Source organism: Apis laboriosa, unplaced genomic scaffold, assembly GCF_014066325.1.
Source record: "Apis laboriosa isolate Shangri-la unplaced genomic scaffold, ASM1406632v1 scaffold4_cov146, whole genome shotgun sequence".
Lineage (NCBI taxonomy): Eukaryota > Metazoa > Arthropoda > Insecta > Hymenoptera > Apidae > Apis > Apis laboriosa.
Genome location: NW_025223501.1, coordinates 4,069,254 through 4,093,473, shown reverse-complemented (window position 1 = coordinate 4,093,473; position 24,220 = coordinate 4,069,254). Strand labels below are relative to the sequence as shown.

General features: G+C 34.5%; 1 protein-coding gene across 6 annotated transcripts in view; it reads right to left on the bottom strand.

The window, feature by feature from the left end:
- The window catches only part of LOC122717197 (polypyrimidine tract-binding protein 2), a 503,296-nt gene that overhangs the window by 34,094 nt on the left and 444,982 nt on the right, over positions 1 to 24,220 (bottom strand). For all 6 annotated transcript variants that reach the window (XM_043941033.1, XM_043941030.1, XM_043941029.1 and 3 more), the window contains one exon: positions 12,475 to 12,615. In XM_043941033.1, the coding sequence (XP_043796968.1) occupies positions 12,475 to 12,615 (141 nt within the window). The remainder of the gene's footprint in view (positions 1 to 12,474; positions 12,616 to 24,220) is intronic.

Here is a 24,220-nt window from a genome sequence, read left to right as displayed (position 1 = left end):
CCTTAACATTTCCACGTTGTTGACACAGTATTAACATTCTTGTAAATTAAGACACATCAATAATTAACATTCTGCTTTGAATTCATCTCCCTCTTCCAATCTCATTTATTATACGTTCGTTTCTTTATTTTCATTTCATTCTTATTTTTATTATCATTCGTCCATTTAGTTTAATAATAAAATAATAAATATATAATAATATATATAATATATATATAAATATATATAATAAATATATAATAATAAAATAATAAATTAATAATAAAATATCGATGGAAAAGAAATCTGAAGAAATAAAACGTGTCTGCTTGGTTAATTTGGAAGGAATTATTTGCCACATACACTGATCCAAAAATATGATATCTAAAAATTTTTTTATCTCTCGTAATTACGATTTGTAACGATAATTTAATCTTTGCATCCCAAACTTTTATATTTTAATATTTTATGTATCTTTACATATAAAGAAACAAAATTTATATTGAATATTATTGAATATTAAAATCTATATTGTTGTTTTGTGTGATATTTTATGAAGCAATTACCAAGATGCATTCTCGGTTTGTCAAGGTAAATAGAGCAATAATACTTTTCCTTCTAACTTTTTTATCGCATAATTATTTGTTTCGTGCACTATTTCATTAATAAGTTCATCGGTAAAAAATAATTTAAAAAATGAATCTAATGATTCATTTATATTCAAAGATACTTGTAGTCCTACAAATTGTATTCTTCGCGATATATTTTCCCATTCTATGCGTGTTATCCATTTGGAATTTTCCGTGTCTTCTGCGATATCTTCGCTTCAACTATTGCTTTCACTATCTATTATTCTTATTTTTCGTCTTCTTATACCTCTTATTTCATCTCTATGTTCATCATTCCTTTCTCTATCTATTAATTTCTTTACGAATAGAAGTAATTTTGTCATTCAATAACGAAAAATCAAACTCATCTTCGCTTAAACTAATTTCAATACCGTATTCCACGCTTACGAAACTCAAAAAAACTTTGAAAATAATATTTCTATTGCCTGTCAAACTAACGCCGAAAATGTCATTCGACTCACGATCTAATTTGAGATAAAAAATCTAGCCATTCAACAATATATTATTCTACACCTCATAAGATTATACGTAAAAAGCTTAGGAACCTATTTATGAAGCGATATTCTACAAAAATCGAACATAAATAAATATTGTCGCCATTCAAGTGGTACCGGAGAGTCACGGCATTAACTCAAGTGGTGATCGAGAATCACTATTGGAAAGCAAAGAGTTAATTTATAAATGTATTCGAGTAGTTAAGATAATAATTATACATGTATAAATAGAATAAAATATGATTATCCTAATTTCATGAAAATAAAAAAATAATCTTCACGATTTTGAATATTCATATTATATAGCACTTATGATATTAGGTTAGGCAATCCCCATGAAGTATCCCTCTTACTGCGTCGTCCTGCCAGACTTCTTTCCATCATTGAATACAAAACTGATATCAGTTAGTGGAGGAATAGTATCCATATACTCGGGACTTGACCATCTTTTTGAACATTGCCAATCATACGCAGGATCAACAACCCTTGCCCAATGCCCAATTCTATTGCCAACAACCGTGATGCGAAGAAGAGAGAGAGAAACAGACAGAGATAGATAGATAGATAGATAGAGATAGAGATAGAGATAGAGATAGAGATAGAGAGATAGAGAGAGAGAGAGAGAGATAGAGATAGATAGATAGATAGATAGATAGAGAGAGAGAGAGAGAGAGAGAGAGAGAGAGAGAGAGAGAGAGAGAGAGAGAGAGAGAGAGAGAGAGAGTTCATTTATTGCATCGAAATGATGGTCGTTTAACGGTCTCGAGGGGGTGAGCAACCGCCGGCCCAACCGTGGCAAACGTTGTCCCTTTCATGGCCATCTCGTGGCACGCATCGTCGACAGTGGGGTGGCCGCGCATGTACATATTGATCGATGTAACAGTTATTAATTCCCGTTCTCGATTATCGACGCACCCGTCTCTTACTAATGCAATAACGCCCAATAATAGTAACGTAATTTCGCCCCAGTGTCCACGATCCGGGGGATTATTTCGTGGCGCGGATGGCGGGACGACAAGGTGGCCGGACAAGGTCGAGAGATTTTTTTTTTTTAGATTCGAGTCAAATTTTGCGTTTTACCGGGTGCCCGGTTTCAATCCGCTCCAATTTCTATTTGAAATTGTTGACAACGATAAAGAAAGATAGGACGAAGGAGGGGGACAAAAATTTGAACTCGAAAGATAGGGTAATATTGGGTTTCTGTTTTTTTCAATCCTGAAGATTGATCTCGTCGTTCTTTCTTTTTTTTTTTTCCCTTTTTTTTAAATTTGTTTAATTTTGATTACGTTTTAAGAATTTAAATGGAAATCACGTGATTTGGATTTTGATAGATTTTAATTATAGGAATCGTGTTTATATCGTGGTTGCTATTATAATGTAAATAAGTAGTTTTCGATAGCTTCTTAGTTATTTTAAGAATTTTTGTAAATACGTATCTTCTTTTTTTTTTTATTATTTACAAGTTGGCAGATTAGTACTCGTAAAAATAAAGGGGAAAGGTATATATTTCTATCGTAAACGATATTGAAATTTATATTAAAATTTATCGTATTTATGTTTACGAGAATCAGGATATTTTCTACAAATATTGTTACTTGGCAAAATCCTCCTAAAATAAACCGGTAATTTTCATAAGTCCAACAACAATAATTAAAACAACAAATCCTCCAAAATGAATACCGAATCCGTAATAAACACTTTCATATAATCAAAAGCGTGTTACGCGAGGCGGACGAGTGAATGAAAATAATTTATAATCCTATCACAATAACCGGCCACGAACGCGATACATATTTTTAATCCTTATTAAAAATTATACGTTATAACAAAATATAAACTTTACCGCAGTTTTACCAGAAAATAATCTCATCGATCATCCATGATACAAATATCTACATTTCGTGTATACGTGTATAAATTGAAAATATTTTAGCGTTTCATTAACTAACTTTCTTTTCTTTCTCTCTCTCTCTCTCTTATCTCTTTATCTTAATTCTATAATAAACGGAGGGATGTTTTATCAATTGAAACAGAACACCCGATCCCTGGGGCAAAGTGGCTTTATCTCCCCTAAAAGGAAGATAAAGCCAAATTATAAAATTAATAAAATAAATACAGATTAATCCTTTAATTCTTAGATAAAGTACAGACAAATTAGATAAAGTAAAGGGAGCTAGCTTAGTGAATTGCGTGTCAATTCCATATGTTCACAGTTAATGCGTGAAATCATAATTTTAATACTCAACAGGGACCTCGGTATACATAAATAAAAAAAAAAAAAAAAAAAGAAACGTTTTAAACAAAAATGATTTCATTCAATTCTACGTTAAAATTCTTAAAATTTAAAACACGATGCATCGAGTTTAAATTTATATTTTAAAAATATCATTACGAATTAATAAACTCTTCTTGGAGAAACGTTTTTTGAGAATGAGAATTTTAACTCCCCCCGGTATTATAATAAAACGTATGCAAATGGAATAAAAGAAAAATTAATTCCATGCTATACGTACGTCTGAGAAATCTCTTAATCTCAATAACTTTGCGTTCACGAGAACACAATGATGAAGATAAAAATGACGAAATCGTTTCACAAACATTCACACTTTCCTCCAAAGTTTCTTTTTGAGAGAGAGAGACGAACGAGAGAGAGAGAGAGAGAGAGAGAGAGAGCTTGAAAAAAGACAGGGAAAGCTAGGGAAAAAGAGGAATCGTTCGCCATTTAAAGGAGCTACACGCATAAACGTCAAAAGAGCGACGTTTACGTTTTCTCGAGTAGCATTTCCAGGCTAGGACTCGGGGAACGTGTTCAGAGAGAAATTACAGGGTTGAAACGACCGGTTTCGAGGATGCCATGCCGCTTTACGACCGTCTATCCACCGACTGTATAATCCGATTTACCGAACGAACTCGCCTCCATTTCCGCTTACCTTCCCTTTCTCCCCCTTCTTCGTCTTCTTTTTTTTCTTTCCTCTCCTTTCTTTCCCGCGCCATCTTACGTGCTTCGTAACAGGGATGATTTTTCACGGTTTAGCTATGCGATGGTAACCGATCGCCTCCTCGAGGCTGATGGCTCTTTTATTTTCTCCGCTCCTCTTTCGAACTTGAACGGGACAATTAAAGGATATCTCTTCTGGCTTCGTTTGCTCTATTCTCTCTCTCTCTTTTGCTCTCGTTTGTGAGGGATACATCGCGTTTATATCGTTCGATTTTTGTTCTGGATCGTGAATAAATAAATTTTCGATAATCCGATCGCCTTTGATGAGAAGAATCTTCTTGTATACAGGATGATTTATATGAAATGAAGTAATCTTGATTTTTCAAATACGAGAGAAATTAGAAATTAGAGTTATATGTGTGTGGAAATATAGGAGGAAAAATGTCGTACAATCGATGAAACGTATTCTACATTTTTGAGTTTAAAATAATCTTGTCATCAGTAGTTTATTCATATAAGGAATAAAATAACTTTACTCGAGTTTGAAAAATATTTAAACTTGATAAATGTTCAAACTTCTTTTCTAAAAAAACCGTAATTCCGTAATTTTCTTTTACTTCAGGAAATCCTCCTAATTTCATTCATACCACGAATTCCATCTTGCATCGTTACACGATTTGAACGAACGATTTTACCTTCCTCAAAATATTTTTGATTCAACTTTTATTTTTTAGATGGATTATTGTTTCTTGATGGACGATCTGATTGAACGCATTTAATTTCTTTCCACGTTTCGAATAAATGCTCGATTAAAGAAATCGGTTGGCCGTGATTCTTAGGGAACTTGCACTTTCCATTCCACTTCGATGCGAAATCGAGGAGGAGGAGGAGGAGGGGGAAGGGGTGCTTCGAAGCGACGCCATGAAAACTTGGTAATCCAACGGGGTGCTATTAGTCACCGCTTTAAAATTTCTAATGATCCGTGAAGTTAACGAAACGTATCCTGTTAAAGGAGCCATTGATCATGACCAACTTTTAATGGCCCTCCCCCCTTTTATTGTCGATTACTCTTTGCCTTTGGCCTGGCAACGATGAAAAAATCGCCTACCTTCGTACGAGTCTTCGTTTATAGGGGATGTTAAACCTTTCTTTCTTTCCTTCTTTCTTTCTTTCTTTCTTTCTTTCTTTCTTTCTTTCTTTCTTTCTTTTTTTCTTTTTTTGATAACATTTGTACTCGTTGAACAATATCGAAAAGAATTTTCTTTAATTATGAATATTTCAATCAAAATAATTGTCCTCTCTGTTATCGTTGAACTATGGATGGATAAATTGACGAAAAAATAAGGCACGATAGATTTGAAGTAGGTTAAAAAATGGTGAGGTGAGGTGAAGTATTAAGCTGCGAGGGATTTGCATATAATGTAAATCGATTATTCGGATACAAATGGTAATAGGGCCATTGGATTTCGCGGAACTTTTTCAGCGTTATTAAATTTTTCGCGTTCCAAGTCCACGGATATCCGCCTCCCCCGATGTTTCAATATTTGCGGATTTCTTTAAGTTGCTCCGCATCGATTTCATTTAAATTGCGAGGATTATATTGCTCGACAAAAGGATTACGATCGAACCAGTTACCAACTCGTGGAAAATTCTGATAGCTTTAGCTTCCCTCGACACATTTGACATCTCAGTAATTTAATTTAACCATACCTCCAACGTTACCAGCATTTCTCTTCTTCTTTCCCCTCGAATATATCGAACAGTTTTTAATATTACTTTTTTAATCAAAGATAATGTATTCGAAAAATAAAATATTATTCGTCTATTTGGGAGTTTAATTAAACTAGAAAATGTAGTTTTTTTTAACTTTAATTAATTTGATAATGTATGTTTCTCACCAGAAAATATGCAAATTTTCATCGATAATCTCATTCACTCGTATTTAATTACAATTAAACAGAAATTGCGGTTTGAATAATGCAATGGAATTATCCATTAAATTAATATTAAGCTAATGTGAAACTAACACCCCAGTATTAATTAATCATGATTATCTATCACTTTGAAATAACATGGGTAAAAAAAAAAAAAAAAAAAAAAAAGAAATCCAAAACCATTAAGGAATTTAATGAATAAAATGAGCGAAAGATAAAATTTTACAGTAATTTCATTTAAAACTCAACATGAATTATTATCTATATAATTCAAAATGAAATCTAATAATTAAAAATATCAACAAAAATATCTTTCAAACCAGTACACAATTAAATTCCTTCTTTATAATATTATATTCTTTGCGAAACTTTTTGAGTATCTTTGTAGAAACGAATTCATAATCAAGGGAAGCAGCGGAAAATTAAAAAGAAAAAAAAACGATATATTCAAAAAATTTCACCCTTTTTTAAACGTTTCTTTTTATCTATTCTTTTACCAAAACTGAAAATAAAATGAAAGAAAATCCAATTACAATTAAAATTTTCCTTCCAAAAGTGTTACAATCCACCTGGTTTGATGATTCAATTTCAAAAATTACTTTTCTTCGAAATATCAAACACGAAACAAACGATTCGACTGACAAAATTTTTCGCACGATCCACGATTCAATTTCAAAAATTAATTTTCCTTCGAACCACAAAATTTTCCCATCAAACACGAAGCAAACAATTTCTTCGAAAAAAAAAGAAAAAGAAAAAGAAAAAGAAAATTTATCTTTATCAGACGCAAAACACCATGGAATTCTAAAACAGATATCTTGTACCGGCTCGTACATCCACGCAACATGCACGTTTTGTTTGACGGACAAAAGCAGCGGAGTAGCGTTTCCGGTCAGCGGGCAGAGTCGACTTAGCGCGATGGTTGAGAGCTAATCTTTCGAAGCGATCGCGATGCATGTAAATCCGGCGTCGAAATCGCCGCGTAAGCCTACTTACGCGGCCAAACAACGGCCAATGCCGCCTCCTGTAATCCAACCGTGTTTTCTACTCGGTCCATTATCGGCTTACCGCCCGCGCCCTACCTCCAAAAATCGAAATCTTCTTCCAGATCTTTCCACGGTATCGAAGACTCTGCTCTTTTGGAATTTCCAACTTTTAGGTTTGGATGAGATTTTTTCTTTTTTCTTTCTTTCTGTTTTTTTTTTTTTTCTTTGGGATCGAAGCGAATACATCGAAGCTTTCCCGCGTTGAATTATTCGGGTCGTACAATGGTACAGAGAGCGGTTTTATTGGGAGGGAGAGGATGCATGATGGAATACTGAATATCGAAAATTTAAGGAGGGATTTTTTTTAGGGTAAAGTGAGAGGAAAATAAAGAAATAGGAAAAAGAAAATGTTTCTTGGCTTGGTTTATTTCTATAATCGAAAGTTGAAAAGAAAACGTTTTTTGACGCGAGGAACTATTTTTTAATCGCTAATAACTGAAAAGCGCAGCCGATAATGCGATTTTCTTTTTATTCTCTTTTTTGAACTCGAAAAGTCCCTTTAAATTTTTGAATATTCAGAAAATTTTCATCAATTTAAAAACATTATATTGCAACATCTTACTTTGCGTTTTTATATTTTGACTTATATAAAAACCGAGATAAATCAAAGATAAGCTAAAATAAACAAAGAGAATCTTTTTCGGACGCGTGGTCGACAAATGGTCCTCCCATGTTCGAACCGAAAAAACCTTATTTCTTCTCGCACATAAAACGATGAAAAAGAGGAAAGCGAAAGAAACAAAAAAAAAAAAAATGGGAAAAGCAAGCAAAGAGCGCTTTTTACGACACACTTTCCATTTTTCCTCGCGAACCCGCGAACTCTTCATTCAGAATCTTTCTAAAAGCCACCCCCTCTCCTCTCCCTCCCCCCACGTTCTTTCCTCTCTCTCTTTCTCTCTCTCTCTCTCTCTCTCTCTCTCTCTCTCTCTCTTTCTTTCGTTCTTTTTCTTTTTAAACTGTATTCAACAAAAAAGAACGGGCCACGGGATGTTTAGCATACGTCACGTATGAAAACGCGCGATATTCAGCCGGAAAGATCCAATTCCCGAATTCGTGGATCCTCCCCGATCGAATGATGTTCTGGGCCTCGCTTCAAATAGCGAGGAAATAGAGACGATTATCGCGCAAAAATGGCCCCTTAATTGAAAATGGGCGTTTTCAATTAAACGTTACATTACGTATCCCATTATCAACTTCATTATTATTTAATAATGAAGTTCGATCGATTGAAAATTAATTTGAACGAGGCGAATACGTTACACGAAATAAATAAAATATAATGTCGAATTGTTGGCAGAGATATTTGTCACGATATAACTTGTCATAATTTGTTTTCAAAATAAAATGTTATTGTTTAATTGTTGCAGAACAAACAACAAATTTTTCTACTTTTCCCTGTATGGATCGAGTTACGAATTATCGATTATATTGATTAAATTATTCACCCGAGGGAAGAATAATTTGCCAATTTTCTTATATATTCTTCGAGTAATTCTTGGAACAAATAAGAGAGAGAGAGAGAGAGAGAGAGAAAGAAGAGGAGGAGGAAACGAAAGCAGGAGCAATCTGTGCTATTTTATTTTGTATATATCTATCTATAAGTCTCATTATTTCGTTCTTATATTTTTAACAAAAAACTGTACTGTATTTACAATAGGCATTGTCTTTTACATTTCCTTTATCCGAACTTTTATTGCACATTTCCCCACGGTGAATCGCTCTTTTGTTCCTCTTCCTTTTCTCTCCTATTCCTCCATCTCCCCCTCCTCCCCCTTTTTTCACTATGGTGCAAATTTTCTATTTTTTCGTATCGAAAATGATCGATACGGGAAAAACGACAGAGAAAGTTTGTACAATACAATAGCGTGGTGCGCGATGTTGATGAAGGCATAGGGGTGCGCTCCTTTCGAAATCGGTTTCTCGATAAGCGAAAATTGTCGAAACATCGTGATATTTTTTTATCGCGGTTCAGTGATCAGATTCATTCGAAAAATTAAACGCCAATTATATTAATTTTATTAAGTTTATTCTGTGTGAAAAAGTAAGGATTCAGAATTCAGAATTCAGAAAAGGAAAACATTCTATTTTGGAAAATACGAATGAATATTATATTCCGTTTAAGAAATTTATAACTTCTAAATTAGTATCGTTGCAGTGGAGGATTCATAAGTCGATTAGTGAAAAAATCTTTTTATCATTCAAATTTTTGACAAATTAATTAAATAACTATCTATCGATATTTTAGCATTGACTCGATCGATTTAAATAATTTTTAAATAAATGTGACTTACATTAATTATCTTCTGAATCCTTCATATACCAAAATTAAAATTCTCCAATTATTTATTATAATTTTATTAAATATTTCACAATTTTGTTTTCTTATTAATCTTATTAAATATAAAATTTCAATTTTGTTTTCCAATTGTATGAATTATCGAAAAAGAACGAATCTTTTATTAATTAAAAAAAGACGAGAGATCATCCGTAATAACCAACACGTTTTTAAAATCATTATCATCATTATAATAAGCAGAATAATGTCTTGGTAATTTTAATCGAGTCGTTAATCGATTATTATAATCTTACTCATTAAAAATTTTGTTTTCCAATTGTACAAGTTATCAAGAAGGAATCTTATTTATTAAAAAAAGATCCATAGAATTTTTTTTTTTTTAACAACCATCATCATAAAAGAATAATAATACCTTGGTAATTGTAATCGATATTAGTATAATCTCACTCATTAAAAATTTTGTTTTCCAATTGTACAAGTTATCAAGAATCTTTTATTTATTAAAAAAACATAAAAGATCATCCATAGAACATTTTTTTCTTCTTTTTTTTAACAACCTTCATCATCATAATAGGCAGAATAATGGGGTGGTAATTTTAATCGACTCGTTAATCGAGCATCGTTCAACGTGATTAATCGGACGCGAGAATCGGTTTCTGGGCACGGAACAGGTGAATTAATTCAATAACAACGCCGGGTTCCACGTTGCATAATTCCCGCGCATCGTTAATTGCTATTCGTAATTCCGTAAATATGTAATCCACCTCGGGGGGGGGGGGGGCCCCGTTTCCTTATTACGAATTCGTAATGCAAAATTGGTGCGACGAACCGTGTAACGCGATCGCTCCACGCAATTGCGTGTTCCAATGACTTCGCATTATGACAATCAATCGCTCGTTTTCGTCCTTGCTTCGTTGCAACCGTGCTCGCTGTGCAACGAACGCCCCTCAATTAGAATTAATTCGAACACGGCGACATAATCTATTCGTAATCTATTAATACAATGGGCTGTGCACACGGCTGTGTATTGTACACCCAATTGCAAAAATTTTCTATCTATCCACGCTTTGTAACGTTTGTCGACATTGTTCGATATTGCGCGATACAATCGCTCGAGCATCCCACGTGTCATAAATTTCGTTGCACAATTCGCAATGCATATGGATTGCATATTTTATGACGCGACGAAGCATCCTATCTGATGGCGATGCATCCCCCTCCCCCCCCCCGTGCTACACGTTAAAAGTGTAAAAGTGTAAAAGTGTGCATCCGTTCATGTATTATGTAAGTACTCGATGATAATCGTCTTATCGTTTCGTTCTACGGCTTGTATCGTATATTACGTGTGTATTATTTTGTATACAATACGATTTGTATTAAAGGGTCGGTAATTGAAAGAGATGGAAAAAGATAAATAAGCGTTGCGTTAGAGAATGAATGAGAAGAATGAAATGAATGTTGTGAAATTGTGTACAATAAATTTGTAAAAGATTAGGTCGATGGAAGGGAGGAACTAACCAGGGGATGATTTACTACTGAATTTTTCCACGTTGGCATCATGAAAATCCTAACATTTCCTAACGAATATAAATACTTTCAAGGGTAACAACGTTTCCATAAGTTTCAGGGCACCAGTTTGTATTATACTTTTTATAAGTATGCATTATATCCACCTTTTTATTCATTTATAATAAGAGTTAATATTTTACTTTGCCAAAACGTTGTAGAATTATATTTTACATTTATGAAATAATTCTCTTTCCATCCGAACGATAAAATTTCGTTAAATCCCACATAACGTTTTTACGACTGCTACTTTTATCTTTGTAATTTTATTGCGAATACAGTGAAAAATAATTATATTGATTTCTTTTTCTAACAAAATTTTTTTTTGTATTTATATATATATACACTCATACAATTTATATATATTTTTTATTATCGATTTTTTAAAGATTGTCTTCCATTTTGTTATACCTTGTTCAAGAAAATGGCGTTTGCGAAACTTTTATTATTTTCATTGAAATCACAAAATTATACGAATAATCCGTGAAATTTGTAAATATATGACGACATTTCCTACATTACCAACCGTTTCAAGATCATCCGCCATTTCGTGATGTCGTTCAAGAAAATGGCGCCCGACGAGAGAAAGCAATCCTAACCTCAATCTTTAGCCGTAAAATGAATTGAAGTTGCACGGAAATATTCATGAAATGTTCATCAAAATATATACGAAATCGATGAGAAATGATCGAATGCATTGGTTTCGAACGAGGGAAACGAACGTCGAAATAATAAATTGAGAATCGGGAGGCTGGATGATTTGCAACGAAACTGTAAGCGTTATATCGGGATTGTTTAATATTCCATTAACGAGAACGAAGGGAGGGGAAAAAAAATCTAGCGAGATCGGTGAACGAAATATGCCACGGCCCTTTTCTATCGTAATCCACGCGCGAACTGGCGAAAGGAGAAAATATCCGATTAATCGGGAATCGAATTCGCCGGATACGCCGCGAAATCCGATTAATTTCCCATCTCCTGCATTATTCCCGCCGATTTCGACCGTTTTTACCACGCGAGAGCACAATCTCTCGTGTTGTTTTCGAATAAATTTCACGCAATCGTTCGCCGATTCTCTTTTGAATTCTTTCAAGGTGAATATTCTGCGCGATGTAATAAAAAATTTGAAACGTTTTGTTTGATTTCTGCTTCCTCTTTTTTCTTTCTTTCTTTCTTTCTTTTTTTTTTTTCTTTTCCTTTCTCTTCTTTCGAAAAACGCTCGATGAATTTTTAGAAAATTTTTCTCTAATATTCGCTTTTTTTGAGATAGAAGTTTTCATATTCTTCAGAAGTAAATAATAATTCACGTTCGTAATTCGAAATTTTTAAAGTTCTAGAAATATGGTTTTGATAAAATTTGTTAAAATAAATGCTTCGAAATTCTACGATTTTTTGATATTTTTTTTTTTTGGTGAGATATTTCCTAATTTTCTCGAGATGAAAATTCTATGAATAACGGCGAAAGAAAATATCAATAGAACGCATAAATTATTGAATCTTACGTCGATAAGCGGTAAAACATGTCCAATTATCGTTTTCCAATTAAGGTAAACGAGAAATTAATCGATGTAGAAACAGAAGTCATAACTTACCTGATAGAGCACGTCTAAGGAAATTGGGTAAACCATCTGCTCGACGATGACTCTGAGAACGGTATTGGGCCCCCCTTGGGTCTCTGCTTGTGTCTGAGCCACCTGATTCTGTCCAGGAAGCGCGACTTGGTTGTTCGAGTTCTATAACAGAAAAAAAGAAAACAAGTTAATCATTTGTTCTTTGAAAAAAAAAAAAAAAAAATATTCTGAGAAAAAAAAAAGAAAGAAATATTACGTTCATTTTTAAAAATAGTATCATCGCCTTGTTGTTCGTTTCATCGAATTCACGAAACGTTATAAAAGTTGTGAATTCGTGTAAGAATCCCAATCAATATCTTCAACTCAACTGAGATAACAACTTCATTATCAATTTAAATTAAAAGCACAAATATACAGCTTCGCAGATTTTCAATTTCCCATCCAAATATAAAATAAACACAATTAATACGAATCCAAATAAAAAAAAAAATAAAAAAAAAATAAACGAAAGAAAAATAAACCGTTTCAAATTGCATAAAAAACCCAAATTCATATAAAATTAATAAGTTAATAACTTTACTTTATTGTATTGTTATAAAATTTTTAATAAAACGCAAATATTAATATTAATATACATTCCCATAAATTTGATAAAAAGAATTTGAATTTTCTGAATGTTGAATTGTTAATACAGTCTTCGAGTTATCGAATAAAACTCTATCGCCAGATGTCGCCGTGTGCACAAACTTCATTCGCAGTTTGTGATTAGCATAAAATGGTAAAAAGAAACGCGGCACACCAACGGACCTATATTACGGTTTTCAATCAAGAGAACGAAACAAGCAGAAAATCGTACATTTTTCAAACGATTGATACAAGTATTTTCACGATACAACCACGTAATTTTCAAACCGTTCCCCGTTTGGGCAAACACATTTTTCCAGATTATCCGCCGATAAGATAAAAAAAAAAAAAAAAAAAAAATGTGGAGTTCATGCGTCACGGGAGTGTATTTTCATCCATTTGCGTCATCCCTGTCCAAATAAAAGTAAACACGTTGTGTACACCGAAAAGTAAAACACACATGGCAATTACTTCGATTCTGCACAACCCATTCGAAGGAAGGCACGACGAGAAATGTTTGAAAAATGAAAGATCAATAATGGTGGTACAAAAAATTAAAGCACACGTTTTTATATAGGGGAATTAGAGATAAACGAAATTACCATTTTAATTAAATGGTATTCCAGTTGCGTTTAATTAAATATATCCGCGTATGTGACGACAGAAAATCGATGTACGACGTAAGATGAAATTGGCGTGGAATTCGTCGTCGTTTTTCCATTATGTGTATTCCAATCCTACTATTCGATATTCTACTACAATCCGTTAACGGATCGAACGTGAGTTACATATTTAACTCACGCTCTATTTAATCGAAAGATTCCGCGAATTAAATCCAATTCACATCCAATCGACTGGACCCTACGCTCTACGAACGTGCTACTTCACGTGTGCAACGTGAATGCAACGTTGTTGTATATAAGTCACGAGTGCAAATTGTAGGGGAAAAATCACATTTATTTGAATATTCCTCAAAATTTGTCGAATCGATAAAAAAAAATATAACATCCTTCGATCTTCGTAAAAAATTCATGTATATATTAAAGCTAGTATTGCGACTCGAAGTTTTACGATCTAAAATAAAATTTCACTCTTTGGATCGTAATTTTATAGAGTAGATACGATCGATATCTTATAAACGAATTCTATGATTTCGAAGTATCGTTTAAGGAATCCGAAGAGGTATTATTATATTAAAGAAATTTTTGAAGTTTTTAATAAGTGAATTGCTTTCGAGAATTGTATAACTGGTGTCTTGAACGAATTCTACCAAGATATTCGAGAATAATTGGATAAACGAGATTCTTCGAGTCTTCTTCACCAACAAAAATATAATACAATTTCTTGAATAACAGCGAAGAAATTCTAAAGTGTCTATTAATTAAATCAATAAAAAAGAATTTGTCAAAGAAACAAGAATATTTTCGTAGACGTAGGTAATTCGTCGCGATAAAAGTTCGAATTTCCTTCCGCGATGGTGAGTTTCCGGCAATTTTGAAGTCCTCCATTTACGATGGAGGTCTCTCAGTCGGTCACGTAGATCGTTCGTGTGAAATTAGAATGGCCACCGGACACACGGAGGAAATCGACGTGTCGAAGTATTTTTTATATCAAACGCGATATAAAAATTACTTTGGAAATTCAATGTAGACGTGCAGTAAAAATGAATAAAATAAAATTAGACTAATAAAACTGTTCGAAACTTTCAGATCTTCCAGATATTTTATTTATATCGTACGAGTGCATCAATTTTTCGTGTCAGTATTCAGATAACATTTTAAAAAATTCTCAAAACAGGTTTCGACTTTTCGATTTGTCGCTCATCGATTTATTTTCAAATTGTAAACATTAGATATCGAAACATTAGAATAGAACATTCAAGATGAAAGATAAGAAACATTAGAAACAACACAACTTTCAAGATGTCCAATATATATATAATATAATTAATAATATAATAATATAATAATAGAATATAATATAATAATTTTTGTATTATTATTAACATTCTTCTCGAATAACCATTCTCGAATAAGAATAGTTTTCAAAAGTCACACGCACGTTCCTCGAGCATCTGGAATCGTAGAATTCATTTAAAACGGTTACACCCTTCTTTAAATTCAACTTGTGATCCAACATTCAAAAATTCCCTTAAAACTTCGAATCGTAGAATTCATTTATATCTGTATAGCTCTATAAAATTATGATCGAAAAGAAGGAAATTTCATTTCAGACTGTAAAACTTCGAGTCCTCGGATACTTAAAACAGGGAGCAAGGTCTTACAAGATCTTCTTTACGCCCTTGGAGCCGTAAAGAAAGATAAGTGGAAATTACAGATGGGACGTGGTACGTTCCCACCAGCATGAAAGCCCTCTCGTTACCGAGTTTCGTTTCAACTTGTTGTCGCTGGAAATCGTATCCCGTCCTCTCGGTCACGTGATCCCTCAACCGTTCATCTCGATTAAGCTCTAATCGCTCTGGAACCCCCTCCCCTCCCCTTCTTGCTGAATCTTTCGCTGCAGATCCCCGCGCACGATTGTTAAACTCGGTTAAATATTTTTACTCCGCGCGAACTCTTGATCGAATTCGATCTCAACCCTCCACCCGATTTTTAGAGTTCGATGATCTCGAAGTGACCGATATGATCGCGAAATTTTTTTCAAGTTAAGATGAAACGAGAATTAATTAGCAAAACGAACCAACAATTTGCAACTTTTAATATAAAGTTATAAAGTAATCTTAATAAGGGAGATTCAATTCTCGATGTACACGCTCGTTTTTTAAACGTAATTATTAATTAAAATTCAAGGAAGAGGAAAGAACCGTTCCGCCCCGGATCGTCGTCATACATCCAAACAGCATCAAACACCGTTAAAATTTTAAAACGCCACTCGAAACACCCTGTACGCTCAAGGGATCATCAAAAATCCACGACCGGTGAACACACGTTTTCAAACATTTTCACAAATTCCCCATTAAATTATTCCTCTTGCTGCATAACAAATAATATATTTTCAACATTTTTTTTTTGCCGCCATAATTATTTATAAAGATTACCCTTACTCTTTGTATAATATGCGGGATAGGGACAACGCCGTTTTCGATCGAATAACAATTTATCGGCAATAATAATTTCACATTGGCTCCAAGAATGTTTTCACATTGGCTCGAAGAATGTTTTCACTCGGGGTGGGTCGTCGCGAGATAATCAACTGCGCCCCCTTTCCCCCCAAAAACTCGCGTTTTCCGGGAAAACGGAGAGCTGCAACAATGATTCCACGCTGCAGGATGGATTTTCAAAGTCGCGTCGGGGTTTTGCCGGATGGTGGATTTTTAAAGGGAATGGAAATGGTCTAGGAGTTTAATCAATCGACGGATGGGGTTTTAATTCTGACAAAGAGGAGAAAGCCTCTCGCCGATTATACATAATTTGAAATGAAAATTCGATTCCTTCTTCTCTAACTCTTGAACGAGTTTCCAAATTTGAAAAAAAACGTAGAAGAAATTTCTTTTTTGATCGAAATTTTTAGTCGAAATTCGAAGAATTTGGAAATAGAGAATTTTTTTATTTAGCGTTGCGTGTTCGTCAGTCGATTTTCGATCGAGAATTTAATTTTTGTTGAACGGGAAATTTGAAGAGAAAGGAGGGAGGGGGAAATTAAGGTTCCGCGATAATTTCTTCACTCATTCCAACCCTCGTTTTCGTTTCTTCAATTAGCAACCCAATAATTCTCTTTGCGTGTTCGCCATAAATTTGACCCCCCGAGTTCCCTCACCCGAGAGTTTCCTCCCTTTTTTCGAAAGAATCCCATCAGACTCGTAGATCTTCCAAGGAGACACGCGAAATCGAAGGAATCTCCCGGCAACGAAATGGAAAAGCATTGTGCAGCTGTGAAAATTCACCCTCTTACCTCAGATTTAATTTCCTTCCAGGTTTTTCCATCTCGACGAATAAACTTGGGGAATTTTTAATGAAATTGATTTTCGATCGGGGGCGCAACTCGAATCACGATGGAAATATAAATTTTATTATTTAAAAGAAAACTTTCCAACGCGAGTTAGAAATTGAATTTCTAAAATTAGAATTATCAATTCGATAGATATCTTTTTTTTTTTTTTCTAAAAAAAAGAAGAAAAAATAAATAAATTAACGAAATCATTAAATCGAGCAGCCTAGAAAAAAATGACGTTCGATGAAATTGATTTTCGATGGCAACTCGAATCACGATGGAAATATAAATTCTATTATTTAAAAGAAAACTTTCCAATGTGAGAAAGAATCTTAGAAATTGGAAAATTGGTTCTCGTTTCACATTTTAATGGCGAATCAATTCTGGATATATTTTAAATTCCTGGAAAAAAAGAAAAAATAAATAAATTAGCGCGTGGAAATAATTAAACCAAGCGGCCTAGAAAAAAATTCGATGAAATTGATTTTCGATGGCAACTCGAATCACGATGGAAATATAAATTCTATTATTTAAAAGAAAACTTTCCAATGTGAGAAAGAATCTTAGAAATTGGAAAATGTTCTCGTTTAATAGCGAATCAATTCTGGATATATTTTGGATTCCTGGAAAACGAAGGAAAAGTGAATAAATTAGCGCGTGAATGACACATTGAAATCATTGAAATCATTGAAATCACCAAGCAGTTTAAGAAAAAGTCAAAGATGTTATTCCAAGCGCACTTGCCCCATATTAAATAAAATTCCACGAATTTGAATGAAATTATAATACAAGGAAATTCTATGACACCCGTTAACCCGGAGAAAAAAAAAAAAAAACAAGCGTTCTCTCCCATCTTTCGACCCAAATTTTCCAAAGAATATCGCGTGAATTCACGTTCTCGAACAAACCGCCTTAAAACCTCCGCCTCGTGTCTCCTTTCTTCTCCAGCTGACAAACTTTCCAAAGAAACTCGGTGAGAGAGAGAGAGAGAGAGAGAGAGAGAGAGAGAGAGAGAGAGAGAGAGAGAGAGATAAGAAAAGAGAAAAACCGAGGGGTTTGCTTCTGTTGAAGAAGCTTCAAAGGAACGCCCCCTTCTCGCCGCTTAAAAAGATGCAGATGGTTTAATTATAGTGAATGTCGATGATAAAGTCGCCAGCTGCGAGCTGGAAAGGCTCAATTAAACTTGTATCTTAATTTCTGGACGGGGAGGGGGTCGAAGAGAGTGGAGATGGTGTGGAGATAAGAGGAGAATCGTGGCGGGTGAAAGAAATGTAAAACAATCGGTGAGAACGAAGCGAAAAAAGAGGGGAGGGGAGAGGAAAGAGAAAGAGAGAAAAAGAGAGAAAAGAAGGAAGGTTAGAGAGGTATTAGTGAGACGAAGATGGTAAAAATAAACGAGAAAGAAGTTTTGAATCGAATGTTTTCGATCGATGAAAATACGAAAACTATCCCCATTTTACGAAATTTTACGAATTCATATTTCAGAAAATCATTAAAATATTGAAAAAAAAAAGCAAACGAATTTTAATATAAACTTTCGCATTTTTCGAGATAATTTTTCCCCAAAACTTTCGGAAAACAGGTGTGAAACCGAATCCAACTATTTCGTTGTATAATTTTTTTTTTTTTTACAAAATTCTCACGCCAAGAAACGATCGAAAATTGAAGGAATACTTCGTTCTTGAGTGACGAAAGAATAAATTCGACACAGAAGACACACACTCGAAATTCCATAATCTCGCACTCTCGTCGAGTTGAACAAGCACAATTTAAACACACACACACACACACACGTACTTGATCGTATCCCCTATTAATTACATTCCTCCCGAATGAAACAACAATTTACAACGAAGCATCCGTAACACGAAATAAATTCCATTCCTTCGAAAAAAACGATGCCGTTTAAACGTTCACGACAAACGGTCCTCCCTTTCCTCTCCCCCTTCCTTCCTGATCTAAAAACGCTGATGGAAACAGGAAATTCTGCAGAACGTTGGAAGATTTAACCGGGCTAAAAGTTTCGTCGAATTATAAATTCACAGGAGATCCCTTCAGCCACCTGTGCGTTCATCCGCGTTCATCTATCATTAAGCACGATTTACAAAAGAGAAAAAGAGGGGAGGGAGGGAGAGAGAAAGAGAGAAAGAAAGAGAGAGAGAGAGAGGGGGAGTTACAATGGGCGCAGGTCCATTGTGTCGAGGCAACAATAATACGTTAAACTTGCATTCAAAACGGTTGTTCGGGGGTTTGAAATCTCGGAAAACGATCGGTCGAATCGGTTCGATTCACCGTGAATATCGGAAAAAACGGTTCGTGCGTTCAGACGTTGATCGGTTTCGAGTTTTGCGCTCGAGGGTTGGATAAAATCGTTGGACAAAATTGATTCTGTTTATTTCGAATTAATTTTATTACGATTTTGTTACGCGAAGATGAATATCCACGGGATGAGGATTTTCGAGGATTTTCCCGCAAATGTGTGGATTAATAAGTTATTGTTGCGAACGTTTCCAAGTTATTATTTGTTTCACCGTTTTATCACCGGTGATTTTATTTTTGAACCGATGCTTTGCGGAAAATTTTCAAAATTAATGTTTGTCGTGCTTCAAATTAATTTTAATACGATTTTGTTATATTTGGGATAATAAGTATTGCTACCTGTTTCGAGTTTATTTATCTCATTGAATGTTTTATTTACGATTTCATTTTCGATTTCTTCCTGATTTTTCGAAAAATTTCAATTCTCTCGTTTCGAATTGATTTTAACACTTGCGTGATTCAATATATACTCGAGATAATGGGTATTGGTTACTTTGTTTCGATCTATCTATTTCTTCGTCATTGCGAACATTTTATTTATAATTTATAATTCCTTAAAAAAATTTTTTAAAGAAAATTAATTCGATTGGCAGGAATTTAAGAGAGAAAAATGTTTAAAAAAAAAAAATGGACACTTCTTTCTCTTCCAATTTCAAGCGAGTATAAAGGACCTTCCTTCTTCTCGGAGAAAAAAGAATTTTCTGAAAGAATAAAACGGACAAAGTGAAACGCAATGAAACGATTAAAATTTCGAACGAAAAGATCCATCCAGTTTCGGTAAATTGCAAACATTTGATGTACAATTTTATTTGCCTGCCGCGTCAGAGGGAGGGAAATGATGGAAGGAAAAGACGCACACGAGTTATGCTTGCAAGTCGAAGTAATCCAAGAAGTTTCGAGTAGCAAGATTGCCTCGGCTGAGACCGTTACTTTGACTATGCACTCGAGCGGAGCTTTCAACAGGCGAAATAACTACTCTAAGGGGGTAGTTTCCAACCCCTTCTGATGGCCCGTCCCTGAACTAACCGTAAGTGCTCGGACTGAGAACATTACCATAACCTTCCTACTTGTTGCGACTGATATACTCGACCTTTTACTTCTCGGCTCGGAAAGAATATAAAACGATTCCCATCTTCTCCACAACCTGTCTATTTAAAATTTAATACATCTTTCCTTTTATATTTGAATCGATTCCCACAATTGTTTAACTGAGAGCAATTCTTCTTTCTTTCCCCTCCCGCTGAGAAATATTTTCAAAAATTTTTCTTACAAAAATTTTAAACTTTTGTGAAAACTTTCTATTTTATTTTATATATAATAAAAGAAAGAAAGAAAAGTTTAATCTACTTCTTTCTTTCTTTCTTTCTTTCTTTCTTTAATACTTTCTCTCACTTATATTTATTCATCATCGTAAACCACAAACATCTATATTGTAACATCCTATATTGTGTGTATTCGAGGAAACGATTCAAACCAGGATTGCACTCCTTCTGAACTGAATCAAGTGAGGCGGGGGAGGAGGAGAGGAGGAGGAGGAGGGGCTTAATAAAAAAATCTCGACGAATATCTCAAACGGAAATGTGGAGTACAACTGTAATAAAAATACAGGGGAGGGATCTGTGACAGGTATATAAGACAGTGGAGCAGCACCGGTTGGATAAGAAACGAAGAGAAATCGGGGATTTGTGAAATATAGGAGAACACACCTGGAAAATACACCGGGATCCGGGGAAACGTTGAGATATGGAAAAAGCGTAAGGAACCGGTGAGAGGAGAAATATGAGAATTGGCGGGGCATTGGGGATACGAATAAACATCAAATTTGAAAAATGCCAGCCACTGCCTGACAACTCTTCAACGGAGATTGCAAGAAAAGGGAAGAAAGGAAAAAAAAAAAAAGAGAGAGAGAGAGATTCATTCCTACTCTTGGATCATAATAAAAATGGACTTAATTCTCTCTCGCTCGATTATAAGTTTATTACCAGGCTCGAGTGCAGTTTTTTCTTCGAACCAAGAATTAACAAAATTAATTTGACTTTCTTCCTTTCGGAAAGATTGAAAATTTTTATCCGTTTCGTTCGTTTATTTACTTTCTTTCCCCCCCCCTCCTTTTATTTAAAGACTTTTGAATTTTTCGTATCACGATTAATTTATCTTCATCGTCTACGGAGAACAATCACAATTTAAACAGCTCACACGATTTCTTCCCAGAGGAATAATGGGGAAAAAAGAATCGCAATTCGGGTAATAAAATTCTTCGCGGTTGCCAATTATCTATTTCCATTACCTGAGAAACAAATTAGAAGGGATGAATCATCGATATGAGTATATGTAATGCCCCAATTAACGTTTCCTCGAGAATCTCATTTTATATCTATTTATTTTTAATTCAATTAGTTTATATTTAATAATTATAGCATCCATTTGAAAATTAATCTTTCGTACTTTGATAATTATTCTCGTAAACCATTTAATAATAGACTGTGAGCAATGACACTAATTACAAGAATGTAAAAAAAAAGAAAAATAATTTTAGATATTTAATTTCTTTCTCTTCACGATCAAAAGTGATTCGAACAAAAAAATTAAAAAATCGGTCTTTGCTTGCTAAACTAAGAAAAAAAGGAAAAAGGGTGAAAAGAAAAATCGAATCTAATTAATTATTCCACGCGTGCAACAGTTTCGACACCACCTCCCCCCACCCCTTACAACGCAGGAAAGGAAAGAAGCAAGAAAGGAAATTCGTAAATTCACGCAGAGATGCATTGTTCTCGCTCGCAAAGAAGAAGAAAGAAAGAAAGAAAGAAAGAAAGAAAGAAAGAAAGAGGAAAGTCGTTGAGCGACCTCATGATCCACATTCGCGAAAAATTCGTTTCGACGTAGCAACCTTCAACTCTCGTCTGGTTAAATATACATCGACCGGCCGCGGGTTGTGGCTCTTTCGAGAGAGGACGATCCAAATAATACGAGCCCCGGCGATAAATAACAATGCCTGTGGCGTTTACTATCAGTTGGCCGATTTTTAACGTGAATTTTCTGAGGAGCACGAGGAGCACATCCTCGTTTCGGGGATGTTTTATATTTGATTAAAATAATATTTATTTATTTTTCCTTTTCTTTTTTTTTTTTTGACAAATTTTACAACTTTTCGTTGGAAAAATTGTAAAACAAGTAGGCATAAATAAATATTGTAATTCATACACTGTACACTGGTACATGAATAGTAAAAAGCGTTTTATCTGGATGCAATATTTTAATATTATAATTTATTTAATATTTAATTTATTATATTTTTATTATATATTTAATATATAATTTATTTAATATTTTAATATTATAATTTATCGAGTTGTTGAAAATTACAATATACTCTAATATACTATAAATATATAAGAACTACAAGACTAGACTAAACAACAATGTTAAAGAAATAAGATCTTAGGGATGGATGATATTATATCCACGTTAAGGAAGAGCAATTTTTTTAGGATCGTGATGGTGTCTCGTGTTCTGATATAGCGTCATCAAATGGGTTACTCCACAACCCTTAACCCTCGCCCATCACAAATATTCCGTCGCACGCGTCCCGACAAACTTATTTTCCTTGAAAACTTTTCGATCCTCGTTCCCAAAAACTTCTCGAATCGAAAATCCAAATTCCATCTCCTCTCATCCGATCTTATAATTACCGAAAAGTCAATTTTCCAATTTTCCATCGAATCTCGAACATCTCCGACTCGAATAGATTCGAATATTCCAACGTTATTCGAACTACTCTCGATTCCCTCCTCCTCCTCCTCCTAATAAAAAAAAAAAACTCTGAAACGCGAAAATAAAAAAAAAAAGGAACCGAATTGCAAATATCCCCGGTCCAATTTCCTCTTGGAGTGCACGAAGAGAGGGAGAGGGAGAGGGAGAGGGGGGCTTCTTGTTTATATTCGTCGAAACCGAAATATTTAAACGATTGTTTTCCGCTGGCGGGGAAATGGCGGGCGCAACGCGCCACGAAAAGAAAATGAAGAAATTAAGAATTAACACGATGACGAAAGACGAAGTGAGAGAGAGAGAGAGAGAGAGAGAGAGAGAGAGAGAGAGAGAGAGAGAGAGAGAGGGGCCCGCCTAGGAAATTGCGCTTGTTCAACCAGCCTCGAGGAACACGGCCCTGCGATTTGTTTGCGGAACGAGCCGAGCATCCTGTTACGAAATGGGAGGGGAGGGGAGGGGGAGAGGTGCAACGAATCGAAGAGGAATGGTTGTTGGAAATTTCGATGCGGGGCGGGGAGGGGGGGATCGCGATGAAAAATTCCAAAGCTACCCTCGGAATTTTGTTCCGGTATAGCACTGTTTTTACCATCTTAATATTTGATTCACGGTGATTTGTCTAGGGAGATCGGGATGGGAGATAGGTGAAACTAAATAAAAGTTTTTTCTTAGATTCTTAGGAATGGTATTTTCAAAGAGAGAGAGAGAGAGAGGAGGGGGGGAATAAGAAGTTTGTAACTTTTAAGGAATGAAAACATGGTTTGTGAGACATGGGAGGGAGAGTAACGAGTTATAGGAAAAAGTGAATTGTTATATTGGAATGGGAAACTTTATACGTTGCGAAGTGATTTTTATAAATTTGACATTTGGGCAACATCGATGCTATATTGATCGATATGTATTGTTATTCAATAGATTGCATCGTTTATACGAGAATCATAATCAAAATTAAGAAAGTCTTAGGTCCAGTACTGAGTCCTAGGTCCCAAGGAGTTGGCCAAGTTGCATCTCTTAACACCAAAGACTTAGAATTGGTTAGAATCAATCTATCTCTTCTCTTATTGAGTGAATTTTTTTCTAACCCTTAGAAAATTGTCGTTCTAACGAACTT